General features: G+C 38.9%; 1 protein-coding gene across 1 annotated transcript in view; it reads left to right on the top strand.

Moving 5' to 3' along the window:
* KIF26B (kinesin family member 26B) overlaps window positions 1-19,959 on the top strand; it is a 270,452-nt gene that overhangs the window by 156,611 nt on the left and 93,882 nt on the right. The window contains exon 5 of the mRNA XM_062489199.1: window positions 13,243-13,426. Within this exon, the coding sequence (XP_062345183.1) occupies window positions 13,243-13,426 (184 nt within the window). The remainder of the gene's footprint in view (window positions 1-13,242; window positions 13,427-19,959) is intronic.

Below are 19,959 nucleotides of genomic sequence, written 5' to 3'. Positions count from 1 at the left end.
GCCTCCTAAGAATCATATTGATGAGCTCCATGCATGAGCTGGTTGCCTTGTGTTTTAACTTCAGGGCTTTCTGTAGTCTCCTTCTTCAAGAGAATGAGTATTTTGTGCTTCTTTTTGCTCTCAGCAGCAATACAGGGCATACACCGTGTTATTGGATCCAGTCCTCAGACAGGAATCACTTTTATAATTCGGAAAATGCCCATTCCTGAAATTTGTCCAGCCCTTTAATGTCCCATTAGTCTCAGTAGAAGCTAAAGGAATGCATCATATATCCCAGGCAATGCCTGGGTCCTTACAAAATTGAATTTGAAGAGGAAATTTATAATACATTCAGAAACAAGTGACCCAAGATTGGCCTCAGTGAGCTTTGGAGCACGGTTGTATCTCCAGAGAGTCATTGAAACTGCCCCTTACATTATTGATTTGAATTTAATGTGATCAGATGTGGGAAATATAACAATGCAAAAAGGTCCCACAGATACAATGTTTCTCCTGGCACTGTGTCACATACTCCATGGGTCTCCCTTCCATAACTTCTTTTTCAGAGATAGGTATCTAGAACAGAAAATAAATCCAAAAAAAATCCAGATCTCTAGCTGGGGGAACAGAATAGCAAATGAAAGTCTAAGTAGGTGCAGCGGGCAGGAGCTAATCGTAAAATGAAGACTGTAACATCACCCCTGAGTTGAGTGGACACTGGACTGTTGGTGATGAGCCGAATGCATTTCATCTGCCTGCTGTGTTTGTGATAGTACCTGTTTAAATGAACTGAGGTAACCAGACAAAGAGAAAAACAGGTAACACAGCAGATGGAAAATAGCTACAAGGGAACATAATAAAATGAAGGAAAATGGAAGTCAGTGATAATGATGACTGAAAGGGAGAGGCCTGTGGCCAGTGGCTTTTTCTGGTATAGAGTTCTGCTGTCCCAGCTCAGGTGTGGAGCAATGGAATGGTAATTGCTCACACTAACAAGACCCCAAATTGATGCCCTGTCCTGTGCTCCACAGGGCTTTTCTTCTTTGGTTTGTGCTTGCAGGACTGGTGTGGGTGTTGATCTGTGCAAGGAAAGTAAACTTGGCTGTATTGCATGTGTGTGTTCATATGTACAAAGCAAAAATTTTCATTATGGGGCATATTTCTTCTTGCCAAAATAAATGTACCAGTAGAGCTGCTCTTGAGTAATGGCAAATTTATCATTAGGTAGTACTTTACATTGTATTTCCTTATTCCCCGTGCTGTTTAGGAATAAACTGACCAGAATGGATACTTTCACACTAAGAAGGCCATTTTCTGTAACCATAGTGTTGAAATTACGGTGGGACAACTTACATTTAGGCAGTGGTAAAAAAAAAAAAAAGTGTATTTATGTGGCTTGTCTGTCTATATCAGCTTTGCAGTGCTTTGGCATTGTGGACAAGCAGTGTATGCCTATGGCTTTTCCACTGAAGCACTGTATCAGGGGAAAGAATATATTTAGAAATCTATTATGTCTTGTGGTGTAAAAAGGTTTTGTTATCAGCTACTTCAAGTGAAAGTACTTTAAATCCCTCTTGCCCCCCAATATTTGTCAGCCTTCTGAGTTGTAGCATTCATTCTTGAATGACCACTTGAATGAGGCTACTTCAGTGATGCCCACAGTTTATGGTGATATTGCAAGTGGGTAAAACAAGATTTATTAAAATTACCTGATTTTGGAGAGCGTGACCTCACATGTGGCTGTTTAGGGCCAGGACTGTGCAGGGCCCCACTCTTTACTGCTCTAATGGGTGCTGTTAAAGACAAAGGATTGGTGTTAAACTCTGCAGCTCAGTGAGAGGGTGCAGGGGGAGTTTTTTAGTTGTGGGAAATCAAAGTGCTGTGATATACTGATATGTGCAAAAAGCCTTTTAGAGTGGCCTGACTGCAAGCTGCATTTGCTGGGTACTAGGTCACAGAAGACTCAGGGTGGGAGCAGGAGGGGACAGTCTGCTTGAGGCTTCTCAGACAGTACTGCATGTGTTTGTTACGAGCCCAGGAGGTCTAAACTGATAAAGCCAGGCAGCTTGAATAAGTCCCAAAGTGGATCAATATCTTCCAGACTGAATGAAATTTTCATTTTGTTCTGAAGCTTCAACAGGAATGTGTTTCTCTGTGAAGGACCTGGAGAATTCTTTAATTCAAAGAGGCAAGCCCAGACATGCCAGATCTGTTGGTCAGCTTAATTTTAACTACACTACCCAGTCAATAAGGCTTCCATCCTCTCTTGTTTAAATCAGATAAAAGCATGTCAAGTGGGAGCAGAATCTTGTCGTGCTGGAAGCAAAATTCTGAGTTTTATTTTGTTGCCAGTTTAGGTTATTTACAATGACTAATATACCAAATGTGTGAGTGTGATCAAATTTCCAGAATGGAAAATAATGCCTTCTCTTTTTGCAAACGCAGGGTGAGGGATCATTTGGCCTGCTTGTGCCTTGCTGCAGGTGGCTGTAGTAGGGCAAAAGAAACAGATTAATCCTTCTGTTATCATCTGCTCTGGAAAGCAAAATATACACATTATTTTTTTCTGTATGCAGAAAGTGCTGTCTTCTTCTCCTGTCCTCTGTCTTGTATAAAAGAAATACAGTGAGAAATACACTTTGTGACTTATTCTTAGAGGGGCCCAAGTACATTTAAGAGTCGAAAGATTTTTCTAGGTAATGTTACCCCTTGTATTTGTAGTATCTACCATGGACCCAGGAGACTCAGAGAGTGCAGTCCCTTTGGTGTTATGGAAGGGCAGAAAAGATCCTTGCTAATTCCTCTGATATTCCCTCCCCACTACACACCTCAGTCTCAACTTTACTTCAGCGATATTGAACAGAGTACTGGCACTTTATGCAGGTGGAACAGAGCTGCAAATATTGGTGCTATCAACAAATCATAAATGAGATTGAGATCCAAGCAAAATTAAGCAGCAAATGCATTTTCCTGCCTTTTTAATATGGGAGAGGATGAGTTTAGGGAAATATTTTTGCATAAAATTTTGAGCCATTTTAATCAACTTATTTTTCCACCTCTAGAGGTATTTTCAAAAATTTGGTTTTGCTAAGAAACAAACTTGTTCAGTGTAATGGTTTGTCCAGTTACCTGAAGAGTGCCTGCAGAACTGAAAAAGAATTTGCTTTCACTGAAATCTGAACAGTTAATAAGCAAAAAGCTACAGATTAATGGCTTTGTATGTCATAAATTTTGCTTTTTGGTGCCTCTGCCATGCATCTGTATAGTTCAATTCTTCCTGGCAATGCCCTGCTACTCTCTCTGGTGTATTTAATTTAATGCTTTTTAATTTTTTTTTAAATTTCATTTTATGGGAAATAGAAAAAAAAAGAACAAAAGGTTTGTTTTAAATATATCAGTAATTGCCAACAATAATAGTGTTTTCCAGTTTCATAATTTTTCATAATCATTCTGCAGCATGATTAAAGTAGGTTAAATATTAAGGTCAGTTCCCAAAGGAAGTGGGGTCCAAGCCAGCAGAATGCTGAACATTCCTTCAAGAGGCTGGGCACATGGGACTTCCCTTACAAATGGTAGGGTAGGAGGACATTTAGTGTTATGAAGAATTATTGCTGAGTCTTCAGTAAATAGAGAGAGAAGGTCTTGTCATAAGACATTGAAGGTAATGTGGGTGAAATTAGTGTCAATGTTTTTTCTCAGCAAGAAATGTGGACTTCATTCACGCTAAATTCATCAGCTGCAGCTGATTAGCTAATGTCCTGCTGGAAAGTAAACAATAATCAAGAAGTTTTTAAATCTATTTTGGTTACAGTCTTGAAAAAGAAAAAGCTATTCTCTTTTTCAGTTTGGAATTGTAGTGTGACATTTCTCTACTTAAATTTAGATTATTATTATTCTAAAACGTAAAGCTTTAATTTTGAATTTCCTAGATTTCTGAGACTGACGCTAAGTGATTATTTTGAAAATTTTCAGAGAAAGTACATTTTGAAAGAAAAAAAAAAATACAGATTTCTTTCATAGCATCATTGGATCATGGTGGCTGGAGGGTTGTTTCTACCAACTTCCTGCTCAAAGCAGGCTCAGCCCTGAGATCAGACACATTGCCCAGGCCTTTACCCATATGGACTTAAACTTTCCCAAGCACAATAACTTTCACAGTACTGCTTGGCTGCCCTCAGGGTGAAAAAGTTTTTCCTTATACTGTGTTCAGACTCCTCTTGCTTTAACATATGCCCACTAGCTCTTGTTCTCCTTCCATACCCTGGTATGGAGCACAAGTCCATCATCTGGGTGCCTTCCTTGCCGATACTCATGATGATGCTGTTAGGCATCTCCAAAACCACTGTAACTATTTGTGTGAATCTGTCAAGAAAATCTAGGTGAATTTATTATTTCCTACCATTCATGAATTTCTTTGTGCTTCACCCTGTCCCTAGGAAAGTGGGATCATACAATTTCTTTCTTTTGTTTTGTCTACTTTGCTTATAAGCTGTTGGGACTGGACTGATTTTAGTCTGCTGAGAGGATTACCTCAGACTTGGACCTTAGCATGCCATTTATAGTAATTGTTGTAGTCTCTAGTAGCTGAAAACAACTTGTATCAAAGAATTATCACTATCTCATGATGGGGACTTAAATGAGTACAAGGCAAATCTTATTTTTTACTACAACAGGAGATGGCTTGTCAGAGCTGGGCTTAAGTGCATTTAATTTTAGTGCATCTGCATTGTCAGAATAGTTTACCATTTGTATGCTGGTGTTATTTTAAGTGTGCTGACCTCAGAAATATTGATGAGGCAAACCCCCCTGTAAAACATACCTGCCTTTTAACCTTTTTATGGTTCTGCCAACCGGAAAGTTAAACAATGACAAAATGGACTGTGAATCTGTGTGCTGGCTGCTTTTTCTCCTGGTGTTATGAGAGGGTTTTGCTGAATGGGACAGATATGAAGCAGAATAGCTTTCTGCACAGTATGTGGTCAGGCTTTAGCATTGAAGATAATAGAGAAACTGTAATTGTATAAGCTCCATAAAACTTACAGCTGAAGAATTTTCTTTATGTGATTTTGAGGACTGTTATTAAATGGCCAGTGGTTTGTGGGCCCCACATTGCAAAGGTCCTGTTAGTCATGTTTTTGAGCTGTCATGATTGCTCATGAGGAGAGTCAGCTAGGGGCTAACTAACCAGGAGTTCAGTCCAATGGTTTGGCATTTCCTGTGTTATCTCAGACATAGGGAAAAATCTGCCGGCTATTACTTAGGGATCTTTCATGAGAAGCCAGTGTACCTGTACATCTATACCTTTAATATTTTACAGTTAACAACGATTTCTTGTTGTATACAGTAATACTACAAAGATAAAGCAGCACATCTCCTTCCTTACTATTTTGTGGCAATGCTGGCACCTTGCATAATAAATTGTATTTATAGGTATAAATTGTATTCGATACGTATAAATCAGCATAAATATGCAATACTTCTGAACACTCAAAGGCTGAGCTGGCTGGAGACTCTTTCTGACCTTTCCTTGGAAGATACTAGAACCCTTGCCCTCAGCTCTGTGTGACTAAAATAAAGGCTACTCTGGTCTGAAAAAACGTGGTCAAGTAACCATGGTGGTAAGTGATTAAGACATGTGAATTAATTTGAGTTACAGTAAATATATCTGGTCTTCTTCCTGTGTTAAACTAGTGCTAAACATCTGACTTTATCCAAGTATTATGGGTCAGCTTGCTTCATGCATTAAGCATGCAGTGACACATACCCAATTGATCCTCACAGCTTTCCAAGAAAAGGATAATGGGAGCACTGTCATCTGTCTGACTACCATTTTTTATAAAACCTTTTTTTCATAGAGAACAATAAGATAGATTAATAGTAAAAACAACCTTTACCCACTCTTTTAAGAATTGACTAGTTATTTCTCTTCTTTGTTTGATTGCTGATAATTTTTCATATGGTTGGGTTCTTCTGCTGGTTACCAAAATCACTCTTTTTTTTTTCTCTAAAAATGCTGGTTGATTATGTGTGTCTGCAGTCAATAATACAGGAAAAAGGGCAAATCTGGTCATTTTTATCATGTGTGTGACCACTACCTTGGTTGGTAGTGCCTGAAATTTAGGAACCATACTTAGAAGAGAAGAGAATAAGGATTAAAAAAAAAGAGCAAAGTAATCAGAAATTATCTTTCTCTAGCTAAATGCATCAAGATATTGAGTCAAGATGTAGTTTTCTTGATAGGTATTATTGAAGGACAAAGCCATGGGCTCTTGTAGAAATTCCAGCTATGATGGTTCATTTGAGTTGTTACATGTTTTGCCAACATTACCTTTTTGCCTGGGTGCTAATGAATGATCCTCTTGCCAAAGGCAGAAGGACATCTGTCACCAAATCAGTGTTTTCCAGGAACTTATAGGTTAGATAAAAAGATCTCTGCTGGAATACAGTGCTACCTGGCGAAGAGGATGTTGTGAAACAAACAGTAATGACATGAGAAGGGGTCTGCTTCAAATCTTGTCATATCTGTCTCTCAGACTGGGAGTTTCCCTCAAATATCAGCTGTGTAGAATATGAGTCCTCTGTCCCACGGTACAGTTGTGTAGAACTTTGAGTTTCTTGTTAAGCTATTGGTCTGCAAGCATATTCCTCATCTTTGTTTTGGTGCCACCTAGGAGCAGCTCTGTTGCCAGTGAATTTACTCAGCTCTGAAGCTGATATAAGAGCATGTCTGTGCTGTTAATTTCACTGAGTTTGCTTGTGTGCCTCAGCTTTTTTAAGACCTATCCTGAATAAAGTTTGAAGTCCTATTTTGACTCTTTCTGAATTAAAGAAGTCAAAAATAATGAGTTTCTTGGCAGTTACAGTACAGTTCCTGGGGAGAGTACAGTCACTGAAGTGTTGTGGCCAAAATATCTGAACTGCCACCCATGATGTGAAAGATTACAGCCTGGGACAGCTTTATTGTTGCTATGAAATTGAATGCATGCATAAAAATAAAGAGAACAATACGGGGCAAGTGTTTACTGGGCATTAGAGAGATGTTTATTATACCTTCTACAGAATAAGCAGAAAGCTCAAATTATCTCCAGATTTTAAAGGCATTGTAAAATAATTAAACACAAATACTCAGAACCTTACTGGAACTACAAATCCTGAAAATGTTCCTCTGAGGATTTTTATTTCATTCCTTACATATCTTACTAGGCTGCAACACCACAGCCCTGGGTTTGGCCACCCTGAGAATTAAATAAAGTTGTCCTGATTCTTGTTTATAGCTTGTAGCTTCCTGTTGGAAGGCAGGGAAGGAGGACTGAGAAGGGACATGGGAGGCCAGCTGCAAGATTTAGCACTCTTTTTGCTTTCACTCTGGGTGAGAAAAACTGTTTCATGTAGAGATAGGAGGAAAAGCCTCTTGGAGGCTGTTCTTGTTTCTGGAACAAGCTTCCCAGGTGGTAGCCCTGGTTCACAGCAGATGGTGGAGGGGCAGCAGAGCAAGCTGTTAGCTTGTGGGCTAAACATCCTCTAAAGCATCTTTCTGCTCTTTGCTTCAGAAGATGCAAGGTAAGGCATGGCACAGAGGGAGCCATGGCTCTTGGCCAATTTGTTGCCCTCCAGATAGAAATATGAGATTTATATGAAACCGCATTTCATACCAGATGCCTTGGATTTTAAGGCTGGAAAAGAACTTGCCATAGTAATTCAGGCATATTAGCCATGTCAAATAAGTATGATTTAAAACACTCTTGGTACAAGCCCATTTATGAGGTTAAAGCAGTAGCAGCCAAGCCAAAATAAATGTGAGGAAAGAAGCAAGACAGGGAAAGGAAGTCTGCAGACAGGGCAGTGGCAGGTGTGGGGTCTCCCCTTTTGGTCTCTCCTTTTGGAGGACCCTTTTGGTAATAGTCAGGTCAGCCTGGCTGTAATGCCACCTTACTGAACCTGCATCACCTATGCAGGTGAATGGAATAAATAGAATCAATTTTGGTGAAAATTCAGAGAAAGTAGGTTAGATCCCTATGATCAGCAAATGTGAACATCCCATTTAGTGCACTCTGTCCAGTTTGTATGGGCAGCATATAGGTGACATAATTCAGTGATGCAAGATTCTGGATAAAGCACTATCTAGGGACCCTGTGTGACTGAAAATCAAGATTGGCTTTTCTCACAGAAATGGAATCTGCATGGTTATAAATTTGATGTATCCCACTGTTTTTTACCTTCCAGCTACATGAGGACTTTTCTATGATATGATGACTCATTTAATATAACCATATTTACCCAAAACAGAAAATATACTTGGAAACCATTTTGGCAAACATTTGAGTTGGAAATAGTTAAAACTAATGGCAGAATTCCAGGATACCTTTGTTTGACATTCTGTCAGTGTTGTGGTTTAACCCAGCAGCCAAGCCCCAAGCAGCCACTTGCTCTCTCCCTCACCTGTAGGACAGGGAAGAGAATGGGAAAGGTAAAAATGAGGTAAAACTTGTGGGTTGGGATAAAGACAGTTTGACAGGGAAATCAAAAGCCATGCACAATGGCAGAGCAAAGCAAGGAGTTAATTCAGTGGTTCCCATGGGCAGGCAGGTGTTCAGCCGTCTCCAGGAGAGCAGGGCCATTACATGTAATGGTCACTTGGGAAGGCAAACACCAACATTCCTAATATTCCACCCCTTCTTCCTTCTTCCCCTCACTTTCTATCCTGAGCATGATGCCATGTGGCCTGGAATATCCCTTTGGTCACTCTGGGTCACCTATCCCAGCTATGTTCCCTCCCAACCTCCTGTGCACTCCCAGCCTCCTCACCAGTGTGGGTGGCTGTAGGAAAAGCAGCAAAAGCCTTGGCTCTGTGTGAGCCCTGCTCAGCAATAACAAAAACAGCTTTTTATTATCAACCCTGTGTTCAGCACAAGCCCAAAACACAGCCCCACACTAGCCACTGGGAAGAAAATTAAATCTACCCCAGCTGAAACCAGCATAGTCAGTTGAGTAAAATGCTACACAGATTGTTTTAACTTTTTAGTCAAAAATTTTTTTCTACAGGAGGAATTATGTCTTGGGTTAAAAAAAGAAACAAAAAACAACAAAAACAAAACAAAAACAAAACAAACAGAAAAAGAGAAAGAGAACATCAATACAGCTGTTGTTTTGAGGGTGTGGCTGGATAATTGTGTCTGTCACTTATAGGATTCAAATATTTCATGCTGGGGGACCAACACTGCTGATCACAGATATATTGGTCTATTTTATAACTGGTGATATAGCTGCACAAATACACTTAGAGAGTTTGCTCAGAAGACTGATTTCCAAACTAAACCTCCATCTAATTTTCAACATACATTGAGATATAGCAGGCAAGGCAGTTTTTGGATAAGTAAAGGTAGTGTTTTAGTTGCTAGGGAATGTCATTAACCTACTTTGGGCTTGTCAAATCAAGGCTTTGTTAAGCCTTCCCTTGCACAGATAAGGTTCATACACCTTACTCCTTGAATGGTGTACCCAGCCAGAATATTTTTCTGTTATAAAATGAAATGTATATCTCCAAATAAAGAAGAAAAATAGATTTTTAGTTCAAATTAGAATTGTAAATCTTTACAATTAAGTTAGTTAATACATGGCTGTTCAGCATCTACAGCTTGTGAGTAATTTCCCCTGTGGAAAATAAAGTATGAAAATGAAATTTTAGTTCCTATTTTGACAGAGTAACTGATAAGCCAGGTCAGTACCTTCTGTGATGGAATTTTGTTTCCCAGGATAATAAGTACTGCATGCATCTTAGTGTAGCATGAACATCCAGTAAGGAATAGTTATACAGAGATACACACCTAAGGAAATCTCTTCAGATGTCACTGATGGTGCAGTGTGTCAGTCAGTGTTACTTATCAATGATCTTTGCTGACACAAGTGTGAATAATATTTTAAGTATCCCCTTAATGTTCCACCTCCTTTTGAATCTAATGAACCTAATGGGCCTACTGACCTCTACTTTGACAGTCCTAAAGTTTTAACTTTGTCTTGGATCATGTGTTGCTGAAAAAAAACCTCTTTCATCAGGCTAAACAAGTGTCCCTTGAATTTTATTGGCATTAATTTAGAAGCCTAAGTTTGAAAAATCCCAACCTTCTTGTAAAGTTTTAACAGGAAAAAATACATCACCATTTCTGCATTTGTGGGGTGTGAAAACTATTCTGACTGCCCAAAGATAAACATCATTAAAGTTTTATTTAAAAAAAACAAAGCAACAAATATCTTTCCTTCCAAGAAATTATTTCAGTTTTTGCTATGGATCAGGTGGGCTTTCAAAGCAGTTCCCCTTTCCTGCCAGGGCAATGTATTAGATTTATTTGGACTGAATTTTAATCAGCTTTTTAATGTCCTCCTGCAATTTCAACTCTTGATCTTGTGATTATTTTTCTCTGCCAGAAATCTTGTAAGCACTCAAAAAGTCTCCAGCTGCTTGTTTGCATCAGGAATCTCAGGAAAGAAATAGTCCAGATTATCTGACGGTGTTAATCCAAAATATATTAGCTAAACTGGATTAAATATGCATTCTTTCGGAAGATAATTCAGTAAAATGACATTAAAGACAATTCTGATGTGAATGAGTATGTTCACACAGTGGTCTAATGCAGTTTAAATTATGCACTTTGAAAATTGAATTTGGATCAAGTCCCTTGTGTGTCTCTGTGTATGCAATCCCTACCACAGCCATACCACACACAGTGGGGAAGTGGTTTGCAATGGTCTGGAGCCCCCTGCACACCCCTGCATATTCCATAGCTGATAGCACTTGGCTCAAGTGGGAGCTAATACTACCTGGAATATGATCCTCTTATTGTCAGTACATAAAGCCATGCTGCCATCACTGCCATCACCATTATTGCAGCAGTATGCAGAGTCTCAAGTGGAAATCAGAGCCCTATTATACTAGATATGAAATGAAAAAAAAATAAAATAGCTGGCTCCTATACAAAGAGCAGAGCCTAAATTGCTGCTGGCAGATCTGTGAGCTGCACTGCCCTCAGGTCTCCCAGGGTCCAGCCTGGTGCTTTGCCTGAAAAGTCAGGTGGTCCAGAGGGTCTGCATGGGAGAGCCAGGGCTCTGACTTGCCTGGAAAAGTGAAATATGGGAATTTCTAACTTCCTGTGCTAGATTACAGGGCCAAATCAATACCAGCTGGCATGACCAGCTGTGTTTGGAGCAAAGCTAGCTACTCATTCTGAAGGATTTTGCTCACGCAAATGTGCTCACAAGAAAGCCACACTATGCATTTGTGTCATATTGCAGCCTACATGTGGTTAAACTACCCTTCTACTCCCAGTTAAATGCTCTGGGAATTACCTGATACTTATTGCCTTTTTGATCCCCTTCAAAATTCAGTCCAGTCTGATGGGGCTTGTAAATGATTCTCTAACCTGCCATGCATTGATTTCTTCTACTTGGGGAAAACCAGAGAACCTCATGAAGTTGTGAGAAATAGTTCATATTTTTTCATGCATTTTCCCAGTCACAGGCCAAAAATATAAGGGAAATGCAGGTAATTCCTTTTGTATGCAATCTCAAAGGTTATAATTGTCAAACTATAGTATAGTTCCAAGATTTTGAAAAGGCCAGGTACCTCCAATAATGTGTTTTCTTTAAGAAAATGTCGGCTCTGTGCTTGGTTGGGTCAAAGTGTGGTTTGTATTACACTGTCAGCTTTGTAAAAAGAACAGCAAATTCTGGGGGAGCATTTAGTGACAAGAAGGATAATGGCTCTGTCAGTCAATTCAGGAAACAGCTTTTAGAAAATATATTTTCACCAGGAAAGAGTCAGTAAGATCAAATAGATGACCATAGTGGATGGAGCCACTTCCTATATTTCAGAATGGACTAATGAGCTTGACCACAGGGATAATGCTTTCGGTATGTTTGGTGCATATTTGCATGTTCAGTTGTTGCACATAGAGTACAAGACTTCTCTTAAAATAATTTTATAGTGAAACCAAGATGTACAGAAGACCTTATTCAGCATGGACAACTTAATAAAAGTGTTCATGACGGACAGTGTGGGAGCTGAAATAATTGAATCCTCTCAAACCATGGAAATATTGCAAGGAAAGGGAAAAATGGTTTTGACAATACATTTTGAGTATGTTTTCTAAGGAAAAGAAAGTGTATGCTTAAATGAGAGGGAGAGGCTATGAACTGCAGCTTTGAGGTCAGAGTAAAGAGAAAGGACAAGGAGGTGGTACACAAACTTCTAATTCTGTGTCAGGTCAGTTAAAATCTCCTAGCATTTTTCTTTTGTTAGAAACAAATTTATCTGGAAGTGCTTTGCACTTTCCGTAGGCTAAAAGAATCCACCCTGGTGGTGCACACAGTGTGCTTGTGACCAGCTGCCATATGGCAATGTCATACCAAGCAGTAATTTGTCCACGTGTCTGAGACACCTGGTAAAAACACAGGTTACTTGCATATCGAAATGTGTGTGTGTGCACATGTGTGTATATAGCCAGTCTTCCTTCCCTGACTCCTTTGGGTAAAATGATGTCATTACTTTAAAGTTATGAGTCAGATAATATAAGCTTGAATGTTGCATTATATCTCAAAAGAAAGCATTTTGCAAAACAAAAGTACTGAATGTTTCTGCTCCAGAAAACCTTAGCTTTTTAATCAAACTCTAGACAAACTTCAGCATTCTTAATCAGAGAATTCTGTGCTAATAAAAACAGTCTTCACTGTTTCCCCTGCTTAGTGGTTAATGCAGCTGGAGTTTGTCTGATTGTCTCCATCTCACCACAAACGGTAGTATTTTCACTGGTCAACATTTGTTCAACTTTTACACTGGCTTATGTTACAAGAGGTGATCAAAATTTTGAACCACTAGTGCAAGGCTTCTTACACCTCAGTAGAGTCACCTGAGCATTTATCATTAATTAAGTCTGTACATTTCTGTGTGAACCTTTCATAATTTTAAAACAGAAATTGTCGTACAACTCATTGGTTTGAAGCTTTCTTGCAGGCTGAATTATTTCAACAGATAAAATTGTGACAGAGGCCTGATTGTGACCCTCCTTAATGAAGACTCTAAGTTTGGAGCAACTTTGTGGTCAATGGCATTAAAATAATACTAAGAAGTGAAGAACAAGAATTATAAAACTATTGGGATCAACAAGGTCAAAACTGAGAGCCTACGTAAATAGTAACCTGATAAATATTTTTATTTGTTCTTGTTGATGAGTTTGAGGTTGTTTTAGTTTACTATTGTTGTTTTTCCCACAGAGCTGCTCAGAAATTGAACCTGTCTTCCAAAAAGAAGAAGCACAGGCCTTCTGCATCATCTGTTCCTGAAAATCCACTCTTCTCTACCTGCTTCAGCAGTATCCTTCAGGCTTCCCCACCCCCTGCACCACCATGTTTGTTGAGGGCAGTCAGCAAAGTGAAAGACACTCCTGGTTTGGGCAAGGTAGGCCTTGCAAATATCACTAAGTACTGATTTTCTTTGGGAGAAGATGCAAAGCATTAAGGGAATTGGAAAACCATGTCCTTTCTCCGTTGGCCTTGCTGTAGCTGGACCCTGAACACGTGTAAAAGACCTAGCAACTTGAGTTAATTAATGCAAGTGAATTTCTAATAAAGTTAAAGCTGACTTACACAGACAGACCTAGTTGTGCAGCAGCAAAACATTCAAAGCCCAGCTACACTAATTCACCTGCACTGGGACCACAGTACTGCTAGGTGGAGTTAATGTCCATCCTGCCAGGAGGTAATATCCATTCTGGGTTTTGGGAGGAGCTGTTTCTGTGGCTGTGCATAAACTGCATAGTGGTTGCTTGCGGTGGCATATTTTGTGTTCCTGATCCCTTTGCTTTCCACACTGATGTCTTGGTGAACACACAGTAATTTGCTTCTGACTCATGTTTGCTGGCTTTCTTCCAGTACATTTACCTGAACAAAACTCTACACTGATAAGGATAAATTGCTCCTTTTTCCTTCTGTCATGTTATTTCTTCACATTCTGCATAATCATTCCCTTTTAAAATGCTGTTTAAAGTGTGCTTAAAATGCACACTTATGTTGAGGCGATGGAGGAGGTGGGTATGTAGTTTGCTGTTGCTTTGTAGTTTGTCTGAGTGGCCCTTCCCTTTTTCCCTGTTACAAGTGGAGAGCCTGGCATATTACATCTGGGAATATGAGCATGCAGTTGCTGAGAAAAGCAGTTTGCTTTAATCAAGATAGTTTCTTATGCAAGCATCTGTGTGCCTGGCTTTCCCATATTCCTTGAACACTAAGCAGTGACAATGAATTTGGTGAAAGGTTTTGTTTAGAAGAGAAATTGAATGTATGATCTTAGGACTGCTGAGCATAGGATAGGCTTCAGAACTTTCACTGCTGATTTTGGATATTCACTTTCTTATATTGTGTGGTTCCAGGGTTACCTTTCCAAGAACAATAGTATTACTTTTATGGCTGGTTTAATACTTGTTTGAAAAGAGATTCCCTCCATATGAGGTTCCCTTCCTTTACTCTGGCTTGGTAGGTGGGAAGAAATGTAGAAATCTGTAATGGTCCTATAAAACTTTAATAAGGATGAGTATTCTGACTTTAGTGGGGGAAAGAAGAATAAACTTGAACCTGTTCCTTGTTAGAAGTTGCTACAGAATAGGTGAACAATAGAAGCCATCCTCTCACAAGTCTTACTTTTCTGTGCTTGGGATAGGTTACATGTGAATAAAAATTCAGCTGAGGAATAATCAAGGGCGTGTTCTTGGAAACAGGGGCTCATCTCCCATCTTGGACTGCATCAGTACTTTTCCTGATTATTATTTTTACATGTCCCAAGGAAAGGGTCTACACACAGGGACACGAACATAGCTCTGTCTAAACAATATGTCTATCCAAGCTGATTTGAACCTTTCCTTTCCTCTTGCCACTGGTTTCCAGTGGAGAGGGCTTGGGAAGCAGTTTTGCAGTATTTCCTAACAGACCTGTGATTTGCTTCTTCAAACCATGTACAAGAACAGGCTTCAGGCTTTCCAGCTATGTAAGTAAAGCTGAAATTTTGCAGCCCATGTGATAAAGGAAGAATTTATTTTCATTTCAGACTTACTGTCCCAAAACTATCAGAGTATATAAGTAGCTAAGAGGTTTTAGTGACGCACAGGCTTCTTCAAAGCAGTAAATTCATATAGTCATACTAGGAAAAATTAAATTTTTCCACATTTCTATTAGCAAAAATATGTCTAACCTGCAGTTTCTGTAAGCCAGTTTAATTTTTCACCTTTTAGGAGTCACCTTATAATTATGACCTGAAGTTTGTATACTTTTTCAAAGTTTCCCATCAGTTTACCTCTATAGCAATTTTCATTTTAATATGTCAGAAATAGGTGCGAGGCATAATAAGTAAATAAATTCAGGATAAAAATGTGATTTATCTGTCAAAATGGAAAAACTTTAGGTATGAGGAATGAGGTAATGGAATTCCCAGCTTATTTGCTTTTTTCGTTTTCCTTGTTTATGTGTTCTGTTCAGTTAGCTTGGGATATGTTTTGATAGGAGTGTGTTAAAACCAGTTACTTTTCTCAGATTTTTTTCTCATATAGTGTTTTCTTTAAGGGTATACATTTATAAAATGTGATTATTCCATGTGGAGGAAGTGGGTTCAGGGAAGCTAAAAGTAGTTTTCAACATTTTAGGGTTTTTTCTGGTTTGTATTTAAATAGCATTTTACGAGCAATCTCCGTGTGACAAAAGTCTACTTTACCTTGAGTTTGAGTGGGCTGGGCAATTTCTAATGTGACAATTCATTACTGGAAATTCTGGTTCACCAGAGCTGGAAGGATGGCTGTTTCCAGGGACTGTGGATTTCTGAAACTGCAGGGGACAGCTGTGCACAGGCTGCCTGGAAGGCAGGCTCACTCCTACAGGGCTGTGAGCCCTGGCACACATGCTGGGTGTTACTGGCTTGGTGTCAGCTAGAGAGCTGTCAGTTTTCCCAGGGAGGTGGGTATCCAAGATGTGAAGGATAGGAAGTTGGGTACATCAAAGCTTAGACTTTCAGGCTAAATTTAATTTCACAGTTTTCTAAAACAAAATTGCAAGCAAACAGTTGCTATTTTATATTTTCACTTCTACTAGAATTTTAAAAGATTCTACTTCTCATTGCAAAATTAATGACAATGATTTATTTAAAATTACAGAATTTCCTACCTGTCATATGTAGATATATATATATTTTTTAAGTTAAAAGAGTAAGATCTACTTATCACCAATTTATTTGAAAGTTAATTGGCAGTTCAGTTGGGATGGATATGGGTACAACCCCCCCACTGAAGCACCTAAACTGACAAAGAGGGTTAGAAAGTATATATCCAAGTTGAATGCTTCATGCCTTTTGTTACAAAAAAACTGTGCCAGCCTGGACTTTGCAAAAAGTATTATTTGAAATCGGAAGTTCAGCTTCACAGAAGCCAGAAGATTATATTAATAATGAAATGGTGGGACTGCATAACCAGCATTTTACTTTGATGTTAGATACACCACTGAGCCTAGCAGAAGTACCCACATGCTGAAGTGAAAAAAAGTAAAGAGTCAGATTCTTTGTAGCACTCATTTCCAAATAGCTATTCCTGATGCTAAATAAAAAGGTGTGGCCCTGTTGTAATTATATCAACAGGAGTGCTTTTATGGGTCATAATTTATCTGTGTACTTTGGATTTACATTTGATGGTAGAGGGAGATGACCTTGAGTGGTAGTGTGGTGTCCCCACAGTCAGTTCTTGAGAGTTTTCCTTTGGGTTGAGTGACAATCCTGCTTCATAAACTGCAACAGCTTGAGCATCATTTTTTCTCTCTCTGCTGTCTTTGGATCAGTGTGCTACTGTTCTGGGTGGCTGTACATGATGTTTCCCCAAATCTCAGTTTTCTGAAAGATAGTCCTGAAGTCTGTTGTGTCTTTCCTAATAACAAGCCAATAACAGAGCAAAAAGGTGCTCTGTGCAGAAATAATGAATTATTATATGCCTGCACTAAGATTAACTACTTAAGGCCATTCTGGTAAGGTTTGCTTAGACTTGCTTCCCAGTCTGCTTCCCTTGATCCTCCCTCTACACCTCCTCTTCCATTTTCTGTCAAACAAAATCCAAAGTGAATCAGTATTTTAGATGAAAATCTGAAATGTTTTTTCTGTGAAAGATGTTGTTTTGCTGAATCTCAGATTTGACATGAAAAACAGCTGGAATGAAAAATTTTCTGCCAGCCTGAATAAATAGGTTGTTTTCAGGTGGCAGGGGGTTAGGATAAATGGATGTGGTCTCTGTGCTTTCTTTAATTTATTATTTTTCTGTTTGTAGTCTTATAAACCTCTGTCACTGATAGGTGTTTGTTATGTTTGGGCAGAGATTAGTTTATTTTTCCTTATGTTTGTAAACATATATAAATATAGATAAAAAAATAATTTAAATATTGTGTGTGTGTGTATTTTTTGTTATTTGGTACTTGTTAATCTCAAAGTAAAATAGCTATGCTTAGCACTAAAATCATCCCTAGGCACAAGGTTCCTACCAGGGAGAAGCAAGTCAGTGTTGAACTTTGTTTAAGCAGTCTTTTCAACCTATTAAAAGAACAACTGTAATTTATAATTCTGTTTACGTTTTATTTTTCTGGAGTAGTAGCAGTCTTGTTTGCAGGGCCTAGACCTGTTTTGCTAAATGGTGTGTAAACTCAGATAAGAAAAACCCCTGTGTCTGTCCAGACCATTTATGATCTCACTGTAGGAAACAGGAGCAGACGGAGAGATGGGAAGCAAGAAGAAACAGTGAAGTATTATTGGACATCTTGGTAGCGATGTCCTCAACCCATCAGCAGTGTAATATTAGATGCCCTTTCTCAAGCTGGTGTAGAAGAGATTATTAAGAGTAAGTAATAGATTATGCTGCAGGTGCTCCTGAGGGGCCCGTCCCAACTGTGTAGGACAGGGCAAGAGGTGGCACAGAAGGGGAGTTTTGAGAGTTTAGTGAGTGAATGAGAGATGTGGTAGCTCATCAAGCACGGGGCTGAGCATGGAGTGTGGCTGGGAGGGGCCCTCATTGGGAACCAAGACACAGCCAAAGGGCAGGAATGCCAGCAGGATGCTGGCAGTGTGATAGATACTCCTGAGGCATACACCTTTCTCCCAAGGATCTGCGACATGTAGTAAAGAAAATTCAGTTAAAAATAATTTTTCAGTGCATGGCTGAAGAATCTAGTCTTTCATCACAACACAGTATCTGGTTGAAATAAGCCCAAAATGTACTATTCACTTTACATAAATCTGCAGCTTGCCTTTTTCTCACATTGATTTACATATAATTGTATATGGAAACATCAGAAACATTTTGTCTGACCTGAAGGTGCATATACCAAACGAACGCAGTATTTGTCAAAAGAAACAGTGAAAAAAGTTCTAATGAACAGGAAGTTCTGGTTTGTGAGTAGATTCAGAACTGTTTTTTGGCTGGGACAGAAGCATATGCCAATGCTTTGGGTTCACAAACTGCTATTATTTCAGCTGTCCACTGCCTTCAAATAATTTTTGTTTACTTTTCACTAAGTCAGGCAACAATTATTTCACTGTCTTTGACATGCTTTAATCCAAGCTACATAACAATGCAATGAGGGTGTTAATAATGAATAACTATTATATTGAGCGGGGCCTATATGAATCGTGGTGTGAATAGTCTTTGTCAAAAGATGCTTTCAGTAGCCAGGTCAACTCTTTGTATCAGTGCAGGGAAGCAATGAGGTGTTCTTAAAATTATGTGATTTGCAAAGTTGATTTGAAGGGAACAAAATTAATTTGTATCATGTTTAAATCCAAAAGGTATAGGAAACCTCCTTTTCAGTTTTCATTTTAACCTGCTGTTTGATGAATGTCATGATTTTTTTGTCTACATTACAGTTGTCACACATTTTTCTCTACATTTTTGTCACACATTGGGCAGGAGTGTATGAAAAGCTGTGCTACGGTCAGCAAGGAAAGCCAGCCCAACTTGCAAGAGATGTTCTGTATTTCACTTCACTGCCAACCATCTTTAAGGTTTCTCCAGAAAGAATGAGAAGTTCTCTTTCCTTTGTAAAGCAGAAATTCTTCCTTTGTAAAGCTTCATCTTTCAGGTGTATAGGGGCAAAAGTTAGCAGACAGATGACAAAAGTGATTTTAAACCCTCTATCACAGAAAACAATTTTTGAGGCGAGAGCTGTTTTTTTTCCCCCCCAAAGGTTACCATGGCTACTGAAAGGTGGAAGGATGACCCCTTGAGGCGTTTAAAAGAGACATATGTGTTTATCTTTGTTGTCAACATGATTGTTGTACAAATTAGTTAGTTCCACTTGGAATGAAATCCAGGTGGCCTTTTGCCCTCCAGTCGGAATTGCTCAGAACTGTGTTTTTCCTCAGAAATGTACTGTTTGGACCTGGTGGAAGCTTTCTTGCAGTTTTACCTACATTCCTGCTAGATGGGATTTTCTAGAAGGAGTTTTAAGCTCAAGCTGCTTTAAGTAAAAGGTGAAATTATTAGAATCTGGAGGAATTGCTGTTAATGAAACCCTCTTACCTTTGTCAACCATGTTTTTTTTGAACACTTAGTTTGCCTTTCTCTAAAGTAAAGCTTATTCTGGATGTGGAAGTACCAACCCAGGCATGCCAGAAGCCTGTCAGATTACATTTTGGTTGACTTGGAGGTTTAAAATGTATTTTAACATGTATTTTTAAGAAATTTATATGCACTCATGTTTTTCATGATGTAACTGCTGTTTCTTCCTTTTGTGAAACTTCAAGAAACTGCTATTTCAAGGGAACTGGGAGCATTAGAAGTGCTCCACTAATGTAGGCACCTATCTTTCTCTTAATTCCTTTGTCTCTGCTGATTTTCCATTAAAAAAAAGCCATCTTTAAAACTTGCAGACATCTTCCTCTTCACTGGTGGGGAGGGTGGTGTGAAAACTTCAGCAGAGAAAATG

Source organism: Cinclus cinclus, chromosome 3 (assembly GCF_963662255.1).
Source record: "Cinclus cinclus chromosome 3, bCinCin1.1, whole genome shotgun sequence".
Lineage (NCBI taxonomy): Eukaryota > Metazoa > Chordata > Aves > Passeriformes > Cinclidae > Cinclus > Cinclus cinclus.
The sequence above is the reverse complement of the archived record's forward strand: the minus strand, read 5'-3'. Positions and strand labels throughout refer to the sequence as shown.